The sequence below is a fragment of the Cornus florida genome, unplaced genomic scaffold (assembly GCF_030987335.1).
Source record: "Cornus florida cultivar Cherokee Brave unplaced genomic scaffold, ASM3098733v1 CherokeeBrave_3.0.0_Hap2_Chr10, whole genome shotgun sequence".
Taxonomy (NCBI): domain Eukaryota; kingdom Viridiplantae; phylum Streptophyta; class Magnoliopsida; order Cornales; family Cornaceae; genus Cornus; species Cornus florida.
Genome location: NW_026775580.1, coordinates 80025938 through 80045335, shown reverse-complemented (window position 1 = coordinate 80045335; position 19398 = coordinate 80025938). Strand labels below are relative to the sequence as shown.

The 19398-nt window shown below is 35.3% G+C and overlaps 1 protein-coding gene across 1 annotated transcript in view; it reads right to left on the bottom strand.

Moving 5' to 3' along the window:
- LOC132278832 (uncharacterized) overlaps positions 1-19161 on the bottom strand; it is a 32988-nt gene extending 13827 nt beyond the window's left edge. The window contains exons 1-14 of the mRNA XM_059780730.1: positions 18994-19161; positions 18569-18829; positions 17960-18019; positions 17772-17864; positions 14049-14277; positions 12600-12706; positions 9990-10052; positions 8330-8430; positions 6375-6469; positions 5517-5537; positions 3338-3433; positions 3132-3252; positions 2761-2943; positions 2361-2554 (exon numbers count right to left, since the gene is read on the bottom strand). Coding sequence (XP_059636713.1) covers positions 2361-2554; positions 2761-2943; positions 3132-3252; positions 3338-3433; positions 5517-5537; positions 6375-6469; positions 8330-8430; positions 9990-10052; positions 12600-12706; positions 14049-14277; positions 17772-17864; positions 17960-18019; positions 18569-18829; positions 18994-18999 — 1630 coding nt within the window. The 5' untranslated portion in view covers positions 19000-19161. The remainder of the gene's footprint in view (positions 1-2360; positions 2555-2760; positions 2944-3131; positions 3253-3337; positions 3434-5516; positions 5538-6374; positions 6470-8329; positions 8431-9989; positions 10053-12599; positions 12707-14048; positions 14278-17771; positions 17865-17959; positions 18020-18568; positions 18830-18993) is intronic.
- Between the last annotated feature and the right edge of the window lie 237 nt (positions 19162-19398).

Here is a 19398-nt window from a genome sequence, read left to right as displayed (position 1 = left end):
AAACAAATCAACACTGAAACATGAAAGGACACATATAGACTATAGCTGACTGATCCCAAGTAGCTTGAATTTAACACACTGCCAAATTGAATATATTGTACTGTAAATTATGTGTTTTTAAAACAATGCTCAAATGCATGAAAAAAAGAAATATAGTTCCTTCTGATCTAGTGGCACAGAAGCAATATCAATAGTAGAAATAAGGAAAACCTTTTCCTAAAAATGCATCTGATTCCTTCTTATTAAGTACCAAATTAACCCCCAAATAAGCTATCAAAACTGCTTCAATCCAACACACCGATTTTGGAGAATTCGATCTAACAATGTCACATTCTAAATGACTAATATATATCCCGAATAAAATCAAAGAACTATGAGATGTTGTTATCTCATTCCAAGTACTCTGATCCAATACCTATTTTGGAGAATTTGACCCAATAATGTCCCCTTCTAAATGACTAACATATATCCCAAATAAAATAAAACTATGAGAAGTTTTTATCTCACTAAGTAATATTTTGACTCTACAAATTGAAATTAAAGGGCTCAGAAAAACTCAAAAGAAGAGATTACCAAGAAGAGAACAGAATCAAATCACGACGAAACAAAACCCTACTTCTCATACATGGAACAAAAATTCCAAATATTACATACTTGAGCAATCTAAGGATAAGAACCATGGAAAAAAAAAAAAAAAAGTGAACAATTAACATCTTAACTCAATAAGCCTTTATCCCAACTAATTGGGGTTGTTATATAGAACCATCTTCTCCAATCAACTCTTCATTAAACCATATCCTTGGTTAAAGTCAAGGAATCACATCTTTTTCAGAGCCTCAACCCACCTTTCGTTTGGTTTTCCATCCCAAATTTGACCCTTTCAGCTTGAACATTTAAATTTTCTTTAAATTCACACCTCAGCCTCCCCACCCCAGGGAAGCAATGGACATCAAACTTAAAAGAAACCACTTAAAAGAAGACCCTCATCAAAATATATCATGAAATAACAATTGCATTTCTTGTCTTATCTTTTTAATCCCTTTTCCTGATCTTGGAAGTACAAAATTAATTTGTGCTATTTCAGATATTTTTCTCTATTGACTACTTTATATCAGATACTAATTGGCCGAATATCTCTGTCACGCTACAGTGGACAATTATTACAATCTAGAAATATTTCCGTGTTAATTTATATAAAATTTGTGCAAAAGTATAAGGGTATTATACCATTTTGTGCTTATAATTATTTTTTACATTAACAAATTATCCATGGTTCCTTAACATGAACAAACATAAATATAACAAGACTTGTACCCTCAATAACTTTATGTAGAATACATCTTTTACCAGCCTGACGGTAGGATTATATTCCTTATTGTGTTCATTATGCATGCGAAATATCACATCAATCAGATACAAGTGACTCATCCAAGAAAACATTTATCTCTTAAATCGATTGGATATAAATATTCATGTATAATAGTGTCGATTCACGAACACAAACAAAAGTACTAGTCTCAAAATATCTACAAAGAATCTTCTACACAAGTACCTATTGACTATGACAACTCGAAGTTTCATGGACTCATCACCAGAACAATATGGATTTATGCATACGACATGTTCAAAAATTATCATACACTAAATTTATGAACATATTGTTTTTTAAGTACTCAGCATTGTATGTCAAACAGTTGTTTTAAAGAATTTTCCATTTTAACTTCAAAGATATACATCAATTGCAAAAACTCCAAAAGCACCCAACCAACTAAACAATTTTATTTTAATTCTATGGGCAATATTTTCTTCAGCCTCTCCATTCCTATGAATAATCAATCCAAGTTCGGCAAACTACAACCACAGTTTGCACCCACTATTCAAAAGTTTGACGAGAAGAGGTGCTCCAGCCACATATTCTTAAATCAGATAGAAATGGAACCGCAATTGATCGAGTTAGACACCAAAATATCTATAAAAAAGGCCATAACACAGTGCTGGTCCCAACTCCACCTACAAAGTGCTAGGTGGGGAAGACTAGAGACAAACCTATATCTTGGTATTATTCTTGCACATCAATATGCATCTTCATGCTTGTCAGACTTAACATTTTGCACCAAAATAACAATAAATAAAATTACCAAAGAAAACATCATCTTAAGAAAGTTGCCAGTGTTCACTGGTAAAATAGTTATAACACCGTTTTAAAGTATGGTACACTAATAAAACTCTTTGATAATCATAATCTAGCACCATGTTAACTGAAAACATCAGATTTTGATGATCAATGATTCTTCAAGGAAGGTTAAGCTCAAGCAAAGAAATGCCATGCTACTGGTAAATAGAAAAATAGAGAAGCCTACCTTCGGCAAGTGGGTTCTCAAAATCTGCATCAACTGAATCATTATTTTCAGAATATGTGTTAACATGAGCTCCTTCATCAATATCCTGTAAACCTAAGGAAAAAGCAGCAGCCCGACTTTTTCCCATCTCCTGCACAACTCTTGCTGCTGCATGAAGTACAGGCCTAGAGAAACTACGGAAAGAACTTTCCAACCTGAAGTGAAATCAATGGGGAAAAGAAGTCCCGCATGAAAATAATTCAAAAATATTATTGTTAATTCATAACTAAGTGCAGTTCAACCACATCTCCAACTTTGAAGATCATATTCATATTCAAGAACCTCACCACCAAAATAAAAATAAATAAAGCAGCAAATTTTCTAATGGAAGAAAGAACAACTAAATAAAAACAGCATGAACCTTCTCATTACAAGTTTTATAAGGGGTTGTGGACGCCTTGTCTTTTGAGATTTATCTTTGGCCTTTGGCGGAACGGGATTTTTAGGATCAGCATTAGGTTCCATTGATGTTACAGATGGTGCTTCTGGAAGTTTAAGAATTTCTCTGGTAAGACGATACCACCCAGCAGCTCGTTCCTCCGTCCTACAGTGAATTAAGAAAATAATGACCATTGATTAGTTTTTTTTTTTTTTGAAAAAAGAAAAAGAGGTAGGGAGGCTTGGAGAGAAGGATAACAATTTCAGCATAGCATGCAATTTTAATTTTGAGACAGATTACAAGAAAAATGAAATAAATAGAAGGAAAAGAGGTTAGAAATTTCCGAAAAATACCTCTCAGCATTATCGAATTTTCCTAACACACAAAGGATAGCCTCAAAACAGACTCTTTCACTGGGATCCAGGAGGAGTTGATAGAGTACAGAATTGAACTGAGACTTAATGTCAGGCCTTTCTGTAAAACAAACATATTAGACTATACTAACTATTATTCCATACATTCAAATACATACATATTACTTGAATTCTGATATACCTACCATCAAGTGCCCGAGCTCTTGATATTGTATGGCACAAACGGGCCAGTGCAACTCTAGCAAGAACATCATGCAAATGGAGAACATCCTGCAAAGCTCCTGAACATATAAGATTTAAGCAACTTTTTAAAGTTGAAAAGGAATCAAGGTAACTTGGTAACATGAAAACCATAAAAATATAAACAATCACGTTGAATGCTTCTCACTTTTGGATGTCTAGGAGGTTCGATGCCGTTTCATATTTTTCGTAGATTTTTATATGGAACTTGTCCTGTATAGAGGAAGCGAGCCTAGTTTGTTGATCCTGCACATGTTGTGCATACACAGGTTGCGACCCTTGGTGTATTTGTTTATAATGGATTCTTATCAAAATGAATAAATAGATAATCTCCCCTACTAAACGTAAGGAAACAAAACAGCAATTGGGGAGATATGAGCAAAGGACATGTTCTTGGCCATGCCTACTAAGTTCATTCGTAACCAATGCAAACATTAAAATCTTAATCTTGATCCTTGAAATCACATCTCCCATTCTTGTCATCCTAGTGCTGCTCCAAGGTATATGAGTCAATCACACTCATTACCTGATTAATATTACATTCTTTTCCTAAAACTCGCCTTTATATCCCTACGTAGACACATGCCTTCTAAACAAAATAAACGTATCTGTTTTTTCCTCTTAAGTTTTTCCATCAGTTGGCAACATAATACATAGCTTCAGTGTCATTTATATGGCATAAAACAAAATAGATTCTCCAATACATCATCTCATGTCTAAATCTTGCTCAACACCATCCCCCAGAACATTTTTGGATGACTCATAAAATTTTATACTGTTTCTCCATTCATTAAGCATCTTCTTATTCGAAATCTACTTAAACAAAGTAGTCAACCCAAGTACACCGCCATCACCCAATTACTTCCAATCACCATGCTACTTATTTTAGATCTAGCAGCTTATACTATTTTCACATTATTTATAGCTTCATACAAAAGAAGTTGGACAGAACACCATTAACCAACACTTAGAATTTCACCATGGAGATACAAAAGCGGATCCACCCCATCCACCTCTCACTAAAGCCCATCCTCTCAAGGATATACATCAATAAATCTCAATTCACGTGGTCATGTGCCTTTTCCACGTGCTATTATATGATTATATCTTCTCCGATATTATTAGCCCCTATATGCTATCAAATGATCATATCTTCCACTAATTTTCTCTGTTCTCATCACCTCACTCTACCTGGTCACTTGTACAAATCCATCCTAACGTCCTAAAATACATATCATATATAACTGAAACGCTATGAGGTAGTTCAAGTTATGAATGTTTCATTCCATAGATGAATAATGAAACTTAGGATTACTATGGTACACAACTTGTCCAAATATCTGTCGAAATATCTATGCTATTATAAGGGGAACCCCTAATGGTACTATCATGTTTTGATTCCATAAATGCCCATAACTTATTCACTCTTATAACTTCATATATATTATTTGTAGAATTATATTTTTTGGGGGGAAAAAAGGTAATTTGGAATCTTTAAAATAGAAGCCGCATCATCCAAAACCACTCCTCCGTTAGGAGAGGAAATGGTAGTCTGTTACTGTTGAAATTTTTCTATAAATTTTTACAAATTAAGTTTCAATAAGAAAAGGAGAATAAAAGTATAAGTTAAGGCATGTGCTATCTCTTATTGAAATGAAACATGCAAAGCACCGGTTGAAACATATCGTTCTTATTTGAGCTTCCTTTTCTATTATTTTTCTTTAGATAAAAATAATAATAATAATAACAGCTGCAGGAAGTGTTCCAAATTGCTACTGCTTAGGTCTCTGTTCCTGCACTAGCTTCAGGAAGTATGATGTTGACAGGTTATTTGGAATTAGAAATCAGTTATCAATGTCATTCCATCAAAGCCACTATCTTGGAGATGCATTAATTTACCAATACAATATGCTAATTCAGTGTATCTGCTCATGTAAAAAAAAGTGCATAAGAGCAAAAATTAGCAACAATTATGATGGCTGCAGCATGCAAATGCAAATGTTCAATAATAAAAATAATAATATGCAAATGCAGATAATCAAATCCCCAAATGCAAGGTGACACTTCAAAAAGACAAAATCTGAAAATGATAATTTTAATAGGAACAAAAAATATCAAGAGTACCTCCAGGTTGAACATGCTTTCCTGCACAAAGAAACATAAAAAGCAGAAAAATAGGTTGTATTAGAAAAAGCCAAACTATAGTCCCACCCACGTATCATGGCAGGAAAGTTGAAAATGAAGGCATACAAGAATCAATGCATAGGTACTTCTTTTATCAAAGTCACCATCATAACTTTCTCATCTGTAAGCTGTTACCCAGCTACGCTTAAACTACTTACTTGTATGGAATGAATCTTAACATAAAATCTTAAACCTGAAAAGCATAAATTGACATAATGTTGTCTTGCAACCACTGACACAGATTATTATGATATTTGGGGACCTTTTCCCAGGCTTGAGCCTTAAACAGAAAAAGTTGGGAATATCTTAAAGTTCTCTTTAAAAGCCTCTTTTCACAGATCAAAAATACAACTTAGGCAACAAAATGAAATCAACCTTCTTGTTTATGGGTAAGAATCATAAATTAGATATGAATATCAGTATAACCGTAAGCATGTGCCTATGCATTTGGGCTTGACTTTACAAGGGTCGCCAGGTTGCATTATGTTCAATTTGTTGACTTGTTCTCTCGAGTGTCCTCTGACTCTTCAAGGAATCCTATCTTTTAGGCCTTTTTATTCATGTTCTGCATTGATAAGTATTTGCTTCATATATATATATATATATATATAAACTCTAAGCATGTGTGAATATTTAACAAAAACAGGCAGATCAGATGTTTGTCCGTGTATCAATTGTGCCAAACAAATAAGAGCGAATGTGAAAGAGTTCAAAACATTACATTAATCAAGTTAAGTTTTGTCACAGCTAACAATGATGCAAACCAAGAGTTCAATATAATAAATTAATCAAAATTACCTAATGCCATTGCAACTGCATAAGGGTCTTTGGTTGCTAACTCCGATATAATCTCCAAGGCATGCCTCACTGCAACTGGATCAGCAAATGAAACCCTGACCATATGTAAATGAGCTTAAAAGCGACAAACTGTAGATCGCTTAAGAAAGAGAGAGAGAGAGACCGAATAAGGAATAAAAACATCTAGAGATACCACAACAGTGCAATAAGTTACAAAAATTAAAGCAATGCAAGCAGCTCTGTAACAAAATGGTCAATGCTAATGATAAAAATGGTTGTTAGAGAGTTTATTTTTATTTCTTTTATGCATTATGGACACTATTGTAATTTTATCTTCTTAATATATAAATAGGTGAGAGGTGTGGGAAACCCTAACATACTCTCTTCCTTTTACAGAATTTCTCTTCCTTCTGGACCTCCTCTCTTCTCCCTCTTCTTCTCTTCCTCTCTGTTTCTACAAGCACACCTTAACCCTTAACTTTGTATCAGAGCCACAACTTGAACAGAACTATTTCGCAAAGCTTACTAGGGTGGATTCCTTGGCTACACCAGCCAACAATTCCCCCCACCCCCCTTCCCCAAAAAAAAAAAAAGCTTCCACCATTTCTCCTAAAACCAATTGGTGTTAGGGAGGGCTTCAACTTCTTAATATATAAAAAGGTGAGAGGTGTGAGAAACCCAAACACACACTCTTCCTTTTACAGAATTTAAAACTAACCAAAAAAAAAAAAAAAAAACACATTTAACATGTACTTCTTTTCTCTTCTGCAAGCCCAGTGCACAAGACTTCCACCACTGCAGGGTTTGTGGAGGATCAAATGCATGCAGCCTTACCTATGCATGCAAAGAGGTTGTATCCGTTTCAAACTTGTCTGAGTCACAATGGAGCAACCTTACCATTGAGCCAAGGCCTGCCCTATTTTCATCTCACTTCCTTTTAAAGCATTTAAAAACTAATTTCCTTTTTTTAATTTCTTTAACCTTCATTCCTTTTCACTATTACCAGTGATGCATTTTGTCTACTTCTAACTGTGTTCCTATCATATCGCTTCCATATCAATAAGAAACTGAAGTTGTTCTCAGATGATTATGTCCTTTGACAACTTTTCTGGTTTAAGACATGAGCAGCTAGGTCAAAGGCAACACTAGGTGACGATCGCTAAAATTTCAAAAGGTGAGTAGCATAGCATGTTGGTTGAAGGTGATTTGTTAACTAAGTGACCATGAGCAAGAATCTGGATTAGAGAACAGTAGTGAGGGTAAGCGGTAAAGGGAGCTGGGTTTAAGTTTTGTGTTGGCAGGTTCCAAGATAGTTTTCATATAGGACAAGGAAATTGGGAAGTCTTGGATGGATTTGTGCCCAAATTGATAAAGAAACGGACTTAGGGTTATAATTTGAGTTTTCAAGCAAATAAAGGAGAAGATTCTGCAAAGGAAACCATACTGGAAATAGATGCCTCTATTGGCCCCTTAGCTATGTAATGTCAGTTTTCAAGCAAATAAAGGAGAAGATTCTGCAAAGGAAACCATAATGGAAATAGGTGCCTCTTTTTGCCCCTTAGCTAATATAAAGGAGAGACACCCTCTTAGATCATCTATTTCTTCTCTTTGACAAAATTTTGCTCTTTTCAAACCTAAATAAAATAAAGTGATATGTTTTAATTATCTAGTTAGTGTACTTAAGAGTATTTTACCTCCACCCCAATCTAGATGCCAAAACTGGGGTAGGGGGAAAAACAGGGGGGGGAGACTTATCCATAAACTATAACATTGGACAAAGCTCCTATGAGAACATTGTAGGATATTGAATAGCACATAGAATAATAATTACGCCAACAACAACATTGATAACCTAGATTCATAACATTAAGATATTCATTAAAACTTTATTAGTCTATACTATGTTTTAGATCACTAAACTGAAGCTCTAAAAATCAAAAGGAATAAATACTAACCCCTGTACAGCACGATGGAGAAATGCTGGATTTCCTGGATCCAGAGGAAGTCTTCTCAGAGCACTTAGAGCAGCATATTGCAAATTACTCCGGATGATGGACTAATAACATAATTTAAGCAAAAAAACAATGAAAAATAAGTTAGACAAGATAAAGTTAACGATACATTAAGATATGAGATCAGAGCATAATGATATAGTAAAGGGGGAGACACATAAAAAAACCCTCCAACAACAGAGTTTCTCATCCAGAAAAACATGTACGCACTAATTTAGCTTGCTAAAGTTGAGAGAAATATATTAAAAATGTGTATTAATGTGATACAAAAGTCACAAAACAATAAACCCAAAGCATCTTTTGAGATGGGGAGTCTTGGACCATTTAATAGAGATGTCTTGTATTCATTTCAACCTTTGAGAGTTTTTGTCTTTTTTTTGGTTATTGTTCATCGCTACAGTGCTTTTGATACAGTGTGGAAGCAACCGGAAACACCAATTTGGTGCTTCCGGTTTTGGCCTCTTTTTCGAAAACGTTTCAGTACTATTCAAATCGCAGCAAACATTACCAAACACGCTTCCGTGTTTTGCTTCACTACCGTACACTCTCCGAAGCAAAAAAAACACGAAACAGAAGCGGTTGCCAAACAGGGCCAATATTGTGTACATCTCGTAACAAATATGTACCAATAAACACTGTTATTGTTTTCTGCATTCAAAATTGTGGCAACAACGAAGTGTTGATAAATGCATTTACGCTTTCTACTTTCACTCAGAAAAACAAAGTCACGTTTGCTTTCTTGAGACAGCAAAAACAGAAAACGAAAACGTTACTAAACACACCCTTAAGTTTCACAACTTTTTTCTTCAGTTTCGGGTAACACAGGAAAGAAGTAGAAACAATACGTGACAAAAAAACACATACTATTTTTCCATAAAAATTCAAAACCATATATAGACTTGTAAGATAAAGGAGTAGACAACAGTGTTTTCTACAGCTGCTACCAGTAGGTTTCTGCAAGCTAGTTTCACAACCAATATAATACCTCTAGCGACATTGATAAATAGAGAAACCTAGAGGGACAAAACATGTGGGAGTGAAATCCATTTTCTCATAAGCCGGGCAGTTCATAAATCACAGTATCTTTAAGAACCACTGACAAAGAGGCCTCTTCCAATTTCTGAGACCATCTTATATGAGTGACTCAAATGTGACAAAGACACATTTTTGTGCAGGTCAAAAATATCAGAAAATTTTGTATTTGTGTCATCCCGGAAGGCAGTGATCCTGGAAGATAATTTTCATGAATGTCCAAATGGACAGGAGAATTTAAACCGTAATAGCAACATATAATTAGAGGATCCTTAAACTGTAGTTATGATGAAATAATTGATTCACATAGATTAGCTAATAGTAAAAAGAAAATTTCTCTATAAATTTCAAAAAAGAAAATATGGGAAAAACTGAAGAACGGAAAATCAAGCAGAGCATTTTGGACAAAAAAATATAAGAGAAGAATGATGAAAGAAAAGAATAACAGCATGTCACAAAGTTGGGTGACATGGCTGGCCCTAACAATCTAAATATCATACAGAAATGTTTGGTAATAAAGATAATTAGTATAGACAACCAATGGTTCACACTTGTAAGATGATAAGATTACCTCCTTATCACCACCTTTGGCACCCAATATGCCTTTCTTACGTTTCTGAGGAGCATCACCAACCTGAAAAACAAAATACGGGCATTAGTTTCATCGTCAATTCTCTTTTATCAAGCAAAAAAGCCAGCTCTATTGATGCACAATTACAGTTATAAGATTCTAGGGTTTACTCCTGGGAGAGGCTTTCTGTTCTTGCATATCAAAAATCTTGCCATAAATCAATCTTCTAAAGCTTATTTGCTGGTGTTTTTCCACATAAAAAGGTTAAGCCAGAGTGATTGTCGTTTCATAGAATTTTTCAACTAATTTGATCCAAAGTCTTCAAACGCAATAATCACACAAAAATATAGAAGACATGTTGATGCAGGACATTACAAAAGTGCAACACTTCAATAAAAAATTATTTAAAGGGCTAATTCCATAAAACCCCCACTACTTTCAAAGTTTGATCGTAAACCCCCAACCTGTTTTAGAAAACCGCCGACACTTTAAAAAGTGATCACATTGCCCCAATACCCGTGTCCGACCCGTTAACTGGGCTGTGAAATGTTGAATTTGACCTTACTATTTAATATTAAATTAAAAAATATAATTATTATTTTTGAAGTTACAAAAATACACCCATCTCCTCCTCCTCCTCTCCCTCTCCCTTTCATCTCTAAACCAAAACAACCACCACCAACCACCATCCAAACATCTCTGGTTGGTCTGGTGCAAAGTTTTGGTCACCGTGAATAGCAGCAACCCACTACTTTCAATCAACCCACAGGTCACCGGCAGCGATCGTGAAGGTCACCAGAGCGCAACCTGGAAACCACCATGGTGGTCACCGTCCCTCTCTAAAACTGTTGGGTCAGCGACCCAACCTTCTCCAAATCGCGACCCAAGGTCGGTCGCTGCTCTTCACGACGACTTACCACGGCGAGCTAATTCTCACTCCCATCATCAGCGCCTGTGGACTGCCATCGATTTTGTTCACAACCTTCCAACAATCACAAGAAAATTTATGTGATTCACAAACCAAAATTAAACCTTTACCAAAAACAAACCACCATATATAAATATGGGTTGATTTGCAGATATGGAATATATATATATATATATATATATATAGATGCATTGCAATTATACCAAATTACTCAAATTAACCCATCATATTACTCCGTGTGTGTGCGTGTATATATATTGCAATTACACCAAATTATCATTACTCAAATTACTCTGTATAATTGCAACATATATATATATATGTATATGTATATATATGTGTATATATATGTATATGTATATATATGTATATGTATGTATATGTGTATATGTATGTATATATGTATGTATATGAATATGTATGTATATGTATATGTATGTATATCACAGCAAAGATGAAGAACTAAAGAGAGTGGTTGTGGTTTTGGTTTAGAGAGAGAGGGGGTAAAAGTTTTAGAGAGAGGAGGAAGAAGACACGGGCGTATTTTTGTAACTTCAAAAATAATAATTATATTTTTTAATTCAATATTAAATAGCAAGGTCAAATTCGACATTTCACAGTCCGGTTAACGGGTCAGATACGAATATTGGGGCAATGTGATCACTTTTTAAAGTATCGGGAGTTTTCTGAAACAGGTTGGGGGTTTATGATCAAAATTTGATAGTAGGGGTTTTATGGAATTAGCCCTTATTTAAATAACAACATATTGAGAATAGCTAGGAAACGGGGAAAAGGATTTTTGGGAGAGAACAGGGCTATTAAGGGCTTTTTTTATTGTTTAACGTTTGGATTGAAGTATGAAGATGGTAAGTTAAGAAATTTTAGACTAGAAAAACAAAAATAGAGAAGCAGCATAGGTAAAAGAGAAAAGAAGGAGAACGAAAAAAATTGATCACAATCTCCCAAAATGCAAGAGGGCTGAAATTCTCAATTCAACATTCACCAACTTCAAAATGAATCATTAAAAGCCCTTCTATAGACTTCAAAATCCTAGCCCTTAAAGCAAACTAATCTCAAAATTAATTAAATAATAAAAAAAGAAGCCTAAATTCTTTCCTTTTTTTGGGAGGAGGGGATGAACCAAACTTGTTCACTGCTGCATTGGTGTAAGTTCTCATATGGTACCGTATCACATTAAATGTAAAAATTATTAATAACTAATCTCAACAAATAAAATTCAAATCAAAATAGCCTATCAATCATAAACTACCAGACACTATTTCCTCGGATCAAAAAGGATTCTTAACTGTTGTGGGCCCACAGCTTTGTTTTTGGTTTAGAGTCTTCAGACAGCCTATTATTTATATAGGTCGAACAATAGATATGACATCAGGTATCCATTCTGGCCACCCTTCCCAGAAACAGCTCCCCCAATTATCTCCTAATTAATGATTACTTCAAGGTTCCCATAAAAGTCACTATGAGGTACTGCCCATCCATTGTTCTCTTTAAACCAAAAACGAACAAAAACAATCTTGACCATCACTAAAACTTGATTTGATCCAAATGCCCTATCAACTCTCAGAAGTGGCTATCAAGCCGTTATGATGCTTTCATTGTCATAGTTATGGAAGATGCAAAGAAGTTGTGCTTAAAAGACATCAAATTGGAGCTAGACAAACCTTTTCAAGAATGCCAAACACAATTTCATACAATTTGGACAAGATTTCAGAGTTGCTTGAGGGAGAGTATGTAAGAGCTTTCAATGCTTGCAGTCTCCGTGCATGAACTTCAAAAGGAGAAAAAGAAGGGGATTAGTAAAAGAACAACTCCAACTCGCGCGCACACACAAAACGTTGGGATAATGATAAGAATGAGGTAGATAAATTCAATGGCATATAATGAGAGAGATTAATTAAAGGGCTCAGTTTCCTTGAATATTTCATTCTGTCAATGATGAGTCAGATTTCTTCCTTGGAGTAAGGACCTCTTTAAGTAAAAATATATTAGAAATGTTATTCCTCTGCGGTTGAAGTTTTTTCCTTCTCATTTATGAAGGTTGTGCACAGATAATCTGTATTTTCTACAATTATGGGTTTTGTGCTTGTACATTTTCATAAATATATTTCTTTGACTTATTAGGAACACACCCTTTTAAGTTCTCCTTTTGCATCTTCAACAAAGAAGGGGGTTTACAGAGCACCAATAATCATACGAATCATATCAAATTGATTAAATTTCACAGTTTATAGATCCAATCCAATGTCATGACATATTTTCTAAAGAGCATACTAATGCCAAAATATTGCCCGGTTAACTAAATTGTTCATAAAATGAGCTACAAGGTCACCAAATATTAGTCCAGTCAATGCATGGTGATAGGAGGGATCAGTTGGATACAGAACTAACCTTTGACACAAATTAACACAAAAATGACAACTTTGACTACTCCTAAATTCAAACTGGCATTCTCAATCTTGGCAGTTCAAGCTTTTAGAACCTAAACAAATCCGGATGTTGAGAGGGTTGTGTGAGAAGACAAGAAAGGACAAAGATATAAATGAATGAATTTGTGAGAAAGTGGAAGTTGCCAATTGAAGATTGAAGATATTAAAAGAAAAGGGTTTTGAAGGATGAACCGGATATGGACAGTTCCAATAAGATTTCATTCTTGAACAAAAATCCATTTTCTGATTTATTTCATCCATTCCATAACCAGAACAGGGGAGGATACACATAACACCGCTAGTTTGAATCAGATGAGAGATATTGAAGATTGAAGATAAATTAAAAGAAAACTAAAACTATAAATAAAAAATAATAATTATAAAAAAAAAAATAGCCATTAGTAAGCATACCATACAGATAAGGAAAAATAACAGGTTCACGCTGAGGGTGATGTATGAGGAAAGCAAAGGCCAAAATTACCATGAGTTGAGATAATAAGAAAAAATGTGGCACCATGAAATTTAACTGAATTATAACCCTAAACAGTAGAAAAGAGAAGCAGGATTCATGTAGGCAACGCGGCAAATCAGTGGGACAAGGCTATATTGAGTTGAGCTTGGTTGAATTCCAAAATAACTACTAATAAGATTTGCATAAAAAATGAAACTAAAAGATCATTTTACATTCAACATCAATATTTGAGGCCTCTGAACTGAGCCGATCTACTATCCGAGGTACGACATCAGCTCGAGTCACCCCTCCAACAGCATCAATGTCAGCTAAAGCATCCCAGTTTGGTGTAGGGATCCCACCACCAGGAGTTAAACCTTGAGAACCAGTATCTGATAAAATTCTAGCCAAGTAATAATAGACATATCGCAAAACAGTCCTATCCTCACATTGCTGACCAAGCTGCACAATGGAAAAAGGAACATCAACTAATGTCGCTTCAAATTACAGATTAATATAGTAAAATATGATGTTTATTCTTTCTACTGCATTATGTAATCCAATATCATATCTAAATACATCAACACGTATAAACAAATATAAAAGTAAAAGATCATTAAAAACTTTGTATCAAAAGAATAAACAGTATAACTTCTGTCAACATACAGTACTGATGAGCTGAATAGATTAAAACTACTAGAGACTCCAAAGGTTGTAATTATCACTTTTAGAATTTTAGAGAACTTTACTAAATTTACCAAAACCACCATAGACTCCAAATTGAAAGAACACATCTTTTCTCTTAAGAAAAATAAATTAATTAAATTTTGAAGCCAAGGCATCATCTCAAACGGCTTTTTTTTTTTTTTTGAAGTTATCTCAAAACAGCTTTGATATTAACTATGAAGTAAATTTTGCCTATATTCTATTTCACTCGCTTTTGCAAGAAGTTCTTTCCCTGGTAGTTTCACTTTCACATGGAATTATGGAGCACTCCAATAATAGTGACAAAAGCCAGAATAGAAGCAGTGTGATGCCAAGCATGTAAACATGGAAAAGGAAACCAGGGGAAATTTCAATCAAGCCCACATGGGAACCTGTCTAATTTAGTCTTAGTTTGAGTAGATTCTCCATTTATAGATATTTTAGGCTAGCTTACAAATAGATAATTTTCATGCGTTATGGAGTCAAATTATATTGGGAATACAAGATATTATGGGCCTGGGCTGTAATAATGGCTCATGGGTTTTCTTGTGTCAGTACTTGCCGGCTTAGTTGTGTTGTTGCCCCTTTGTGTGTGGATTTAAGTTCAGATACGTTTTAGCGACCAAAATATGGGATATACATATATATATATGTGCACTCTTTCCATTTCACGAGAGAGACAAGTTTAAAAAAAAAAAAAATTAATCAATTTTAAGATCTTTAAGAGATGTTTCATGCAACCCAATCATAAAGGGGATGACTAAATTCAGCCTTTCCATAACCCTTCTCTTATTCCAAAAGCCTCACTCTATGCTAACCACATTCCCAGCATTATAAGCCTTTCTCCGACATCTAGCACCCTAAGGCATAAAAATATTCCAGCAGCTTGTCACCTTCAAAATCTTTTCAACTATAACATCCATTCCCTTTCTCTCACAATCTTCTACAATAATTACCTCTGACCCAGCTTTTTAAACCATCAATCTATCGGTGCACCATCATAAGTTTTCTCAAGTCTAGTCCTCCTACAACCATTCCCAACACCCCCCCCCCCCCCCCCTCCTCTCATCCCCCTTCTTTCTCTCACCAGATCTAGAAAATGTTGCTTGACCAACATGTCTTTTGAACCCACCTAGACAAACCAAATGTCAAGATCCGCCTCAAATTGTGCGTATATTGCCAATTTGCACTCTCTTGGCGTTCATTGTTTTTTGATGTGTCTACATAAGTAGGAGGCATTCCCCCATAAGTGCCAGCAACTTCTCCCTTGGGAGATGTGGGACATCACAATCACCCCCCGTGGGACCCAGCATCCTCCCTAGCCTGACTGTCATAGCCTTGTCCACACTCCCCCATATTCCGGCTAGGAATTGGCTATGATACCATCTGTCAAGTCCCACCTCGCACTGTGCAAAATTGCTCACTTTGCAACCTCCTGGAGCTCACGATTTTTATACGTGTAAAGCATCCCCCTTATAGTTTCAACACATTCACCCCCTAGATGTTGTGGGACGTCACAATCACCTCCTCTTAGGACCCAACGTCCTCGTTGGCCTGGCCCTCATGGGTTTGTACACACTCCTCCATATTCTGGCGGGGAATTTTTTTTTTTTTTTTTATAAGTCATTCCGGCGGGGAATTGACTGCGATACCATCTTTAAAGAGGCAAATATTGTCTGCTTTGTGCACCCTCTAGGCACTCAGTTTTAAAACGTGTCTACACAGCTAAAAGGCTTCCCCTTATACGTACCAGCAACTTTTCCCCCCCTACGCAAAGTGGGGCGTCACAGCAAAAGTCGTCCATTTTACTATTTTACAGAAATCTTTTAGGCCGCATTGTTTCAATCACCAATGAAAGATATGTTGGAAAACAAAAACATAAAAACAAATAAAAAATAAAATAAAATAAGAGTCTTCTACTTGTTTATGGTGAAATAATATTATAAAAAATTTGTAGGATTATAATCTATTACATAAGGAAGTTTGTGGACACTGCAAAAAGGAGTGGCTTCGAATAGGCTTGGATCTGACAATGCTAAGTTGTTCGAATTTTAGAAAAATAGGTTGTTAGAAATTCTAGAAAGAAACAAAATCTGGTTTGGCGAGTTAAAAGAACCACCAAAACTGTAGGGAGAGGCTTAGGGTTATTGTAATCACAAGCAGATAAACTAAAAGTTGGCTGTGATTAAATTTTTAAAAAAATAAAAAATTATTCAACAAAATATGCGATACAAAATCTTGTGCTTACTATATTTAGTTTATCTATATTTGTATTTTTCCCTTTATTCCAGTATTTTTTTTCCTTCTCCATATTGCTCTTGAATGATTAAGATTTCAAATTCAAGCATCTCATTGCTACATGATCACTCAAGCTAATCAATGAATCTCACGTAGAATTATAAGAATACAGCCTAGCAAAAGAATTCTATATATAATCAAATCTTACCTATCAAAATATGTTTATATAAACCCCAAGGGGTTGGCCTAGTTGGAAAAGATTTGGGCCTTGGTGCCTCGTGAAGCATTAGATCTCAGGATCGATTCCTTCTAGGTGCAAACAGTTCCTTGGAGGGTGGGGTGTGTGAGTACCAACTAGGAAAATATATATATATAGTGATTGTCTCATACTTCTACTAGATATAACATTTCAAAATTAAGAAGCTTCACACTCTGAGAAGTAAACCATTTGATGCGTACCTAAGGCCACAAGACCATGCCACCACTATAACCCATATCAAATGAACAAAAATAACGGAACTGGCCTAGTAGTTCAAATGATCTATAAAGGGTAACAATAGCCTTGAGAATCCACTAAGAGGAATCAATTGAATGTTAGGTGTGAAGAGTGAAACCAGTACAGATATGATGATGAGTTCATCTCATCCACCTTTTCTTATAAGCAACTGCACCTATCACATTAGAATAATAAGCGGCAAAGGGATGATGAAAACCAGGATCACAACGATACTAAATGGAAAAATAATAATACCACCACAAATTGACATTGCAGCTATCGAAGTCCACAAACATATAGTACAAAAAATATTTATATATATATATGTGAATGAATTAGTACAGCCAAACGGGCTCTGGTATCATTAACATGCATCAGGAGTTATAGAATCGTTTATGGAGTCATCTTATATGCAAAGGCGTAAAAACAAAACCAAGTGCCAACTGCAGAGAAGATTCCAAATTATTGCAGAAACAACATTTCAGAGGAGAAATAATAACGAGAAGTAGATTCATACCATGAGAAGAGAAGGTGCCAGTGAAGGGTCCACTGAATTGTAGACGGCGAGTTTTGGGAACACGTGGTTCACTAATTGCTTCTGGGAACTTTTCTACACAAAATTACCCGAAAAAAAAAAAAACAATAACAAAAGTAAATGTTTTACTCCAAAGTAACGTAAAGAATGGGAGGTAGAAGAATGTGTACTTGATCACTTGTAGCCGCTAGTTCATGAATACTCCGAGCAAGTTGTGCATAAGAAACTGGCTGCAAAAGAATAAATGTAGTTACAGTAAACACTATATAATTTGAACTTAACATCCAATTATATTACCTACGATCACGTACATTTGAAGTAGAAAATTAAAACAAAGTCATTAAAATATTTTGTTAAAAAATTAATCATAATCCACAACTCAATAATCTTTTAAGTGCCTGAATGCTCAATTTGGATTTAACTAAAAACATAGTATAATGAATTTTGTAATCAAATGTTTTGTGTTGTTCCCTTTTCGAGACAGAGAGATATAGAAATAGAGAGAACTAGATACAATTAAGCCATCGAACATCTGCGGATCGGTTGGGAGGAGTTTTGTATTATGGAAGATTAACAAAATGTATCAAATGCGAGACACATTTGATTGCTAGTGTGTCTCTTAAAGCTCAATGAACTACAAACGTAGAGCTAATATTTAAAATATATGACAAAAATTTTAAATTAACTCTCTGGAAATTACAAGTAAAGCACACAAATATATACATCTACTTACATGCGTGTATACAGAGGTAGAAAGAGATATGAACTGAAATTGGTACCTTTTTCTTCTGTTTCTGGGGCATGATGTTGGTTCTGACTGGATTCAAAGCAGCTTTGGCAGCAGAAATGGTATCATTCTGGATCTGCATCAGAGTGGTCTTCTTCGATTTCCGATCCGGCTGCCCCGACTTGCCCGAAGGCACGGAAGGCGGCAGTGGAGCGGAAGATGCCACCGACGACGATGGAGGAGGAGGAGGAGCCGCCGATGCCGTCGACGGGTCAGAAGTTATCAGATCCATCAGCGTCGTCCCGGAGGAATCCTGTAAAATAAAATCACCAAAAACGAAAACCCTCGGTTTCAGTCTCACTTTTTCCAGAAAATGTTGGGGAAAATATTTGTCAGAAAGAAAAAAAGAGAGAAAATCGGGATGAGATCTTGAGAATTTCAAAAATGGAATTGATCAAAAACATCTGAAAAAATTACCGCCATGGATGATGGGTTTGTTGTGATCGACGGTGCTGTGATTATGACGATGATTGATTCGGTGACGCCTCAACGACCAGATAGAGTTTCTTGCGGGTGTGGGCTTCTCTACTCTGCTCTCACTCACAAAATATTGTACGTGTTTGTGATTGATTTTTGCAGTGGCAACTCTGTTGAGACTTTTTGCTAACACTGGCATGAAGTACAAATCTACTTATAAAAAATAGGGTAAAATGCAAGAAACCCCCCCGCATTATGGAGAAATCTATAAATAACCCCCTGAACTTTCAAAAATGCAAGAAACCTCCTAAACTATGCAAAATTGTTGCAGATCACTCCGTCCGTTCAACGTCCGGTGATATATGGCCGTTAAAATTAGTTTCTTAAATTTAAATGACCATACTG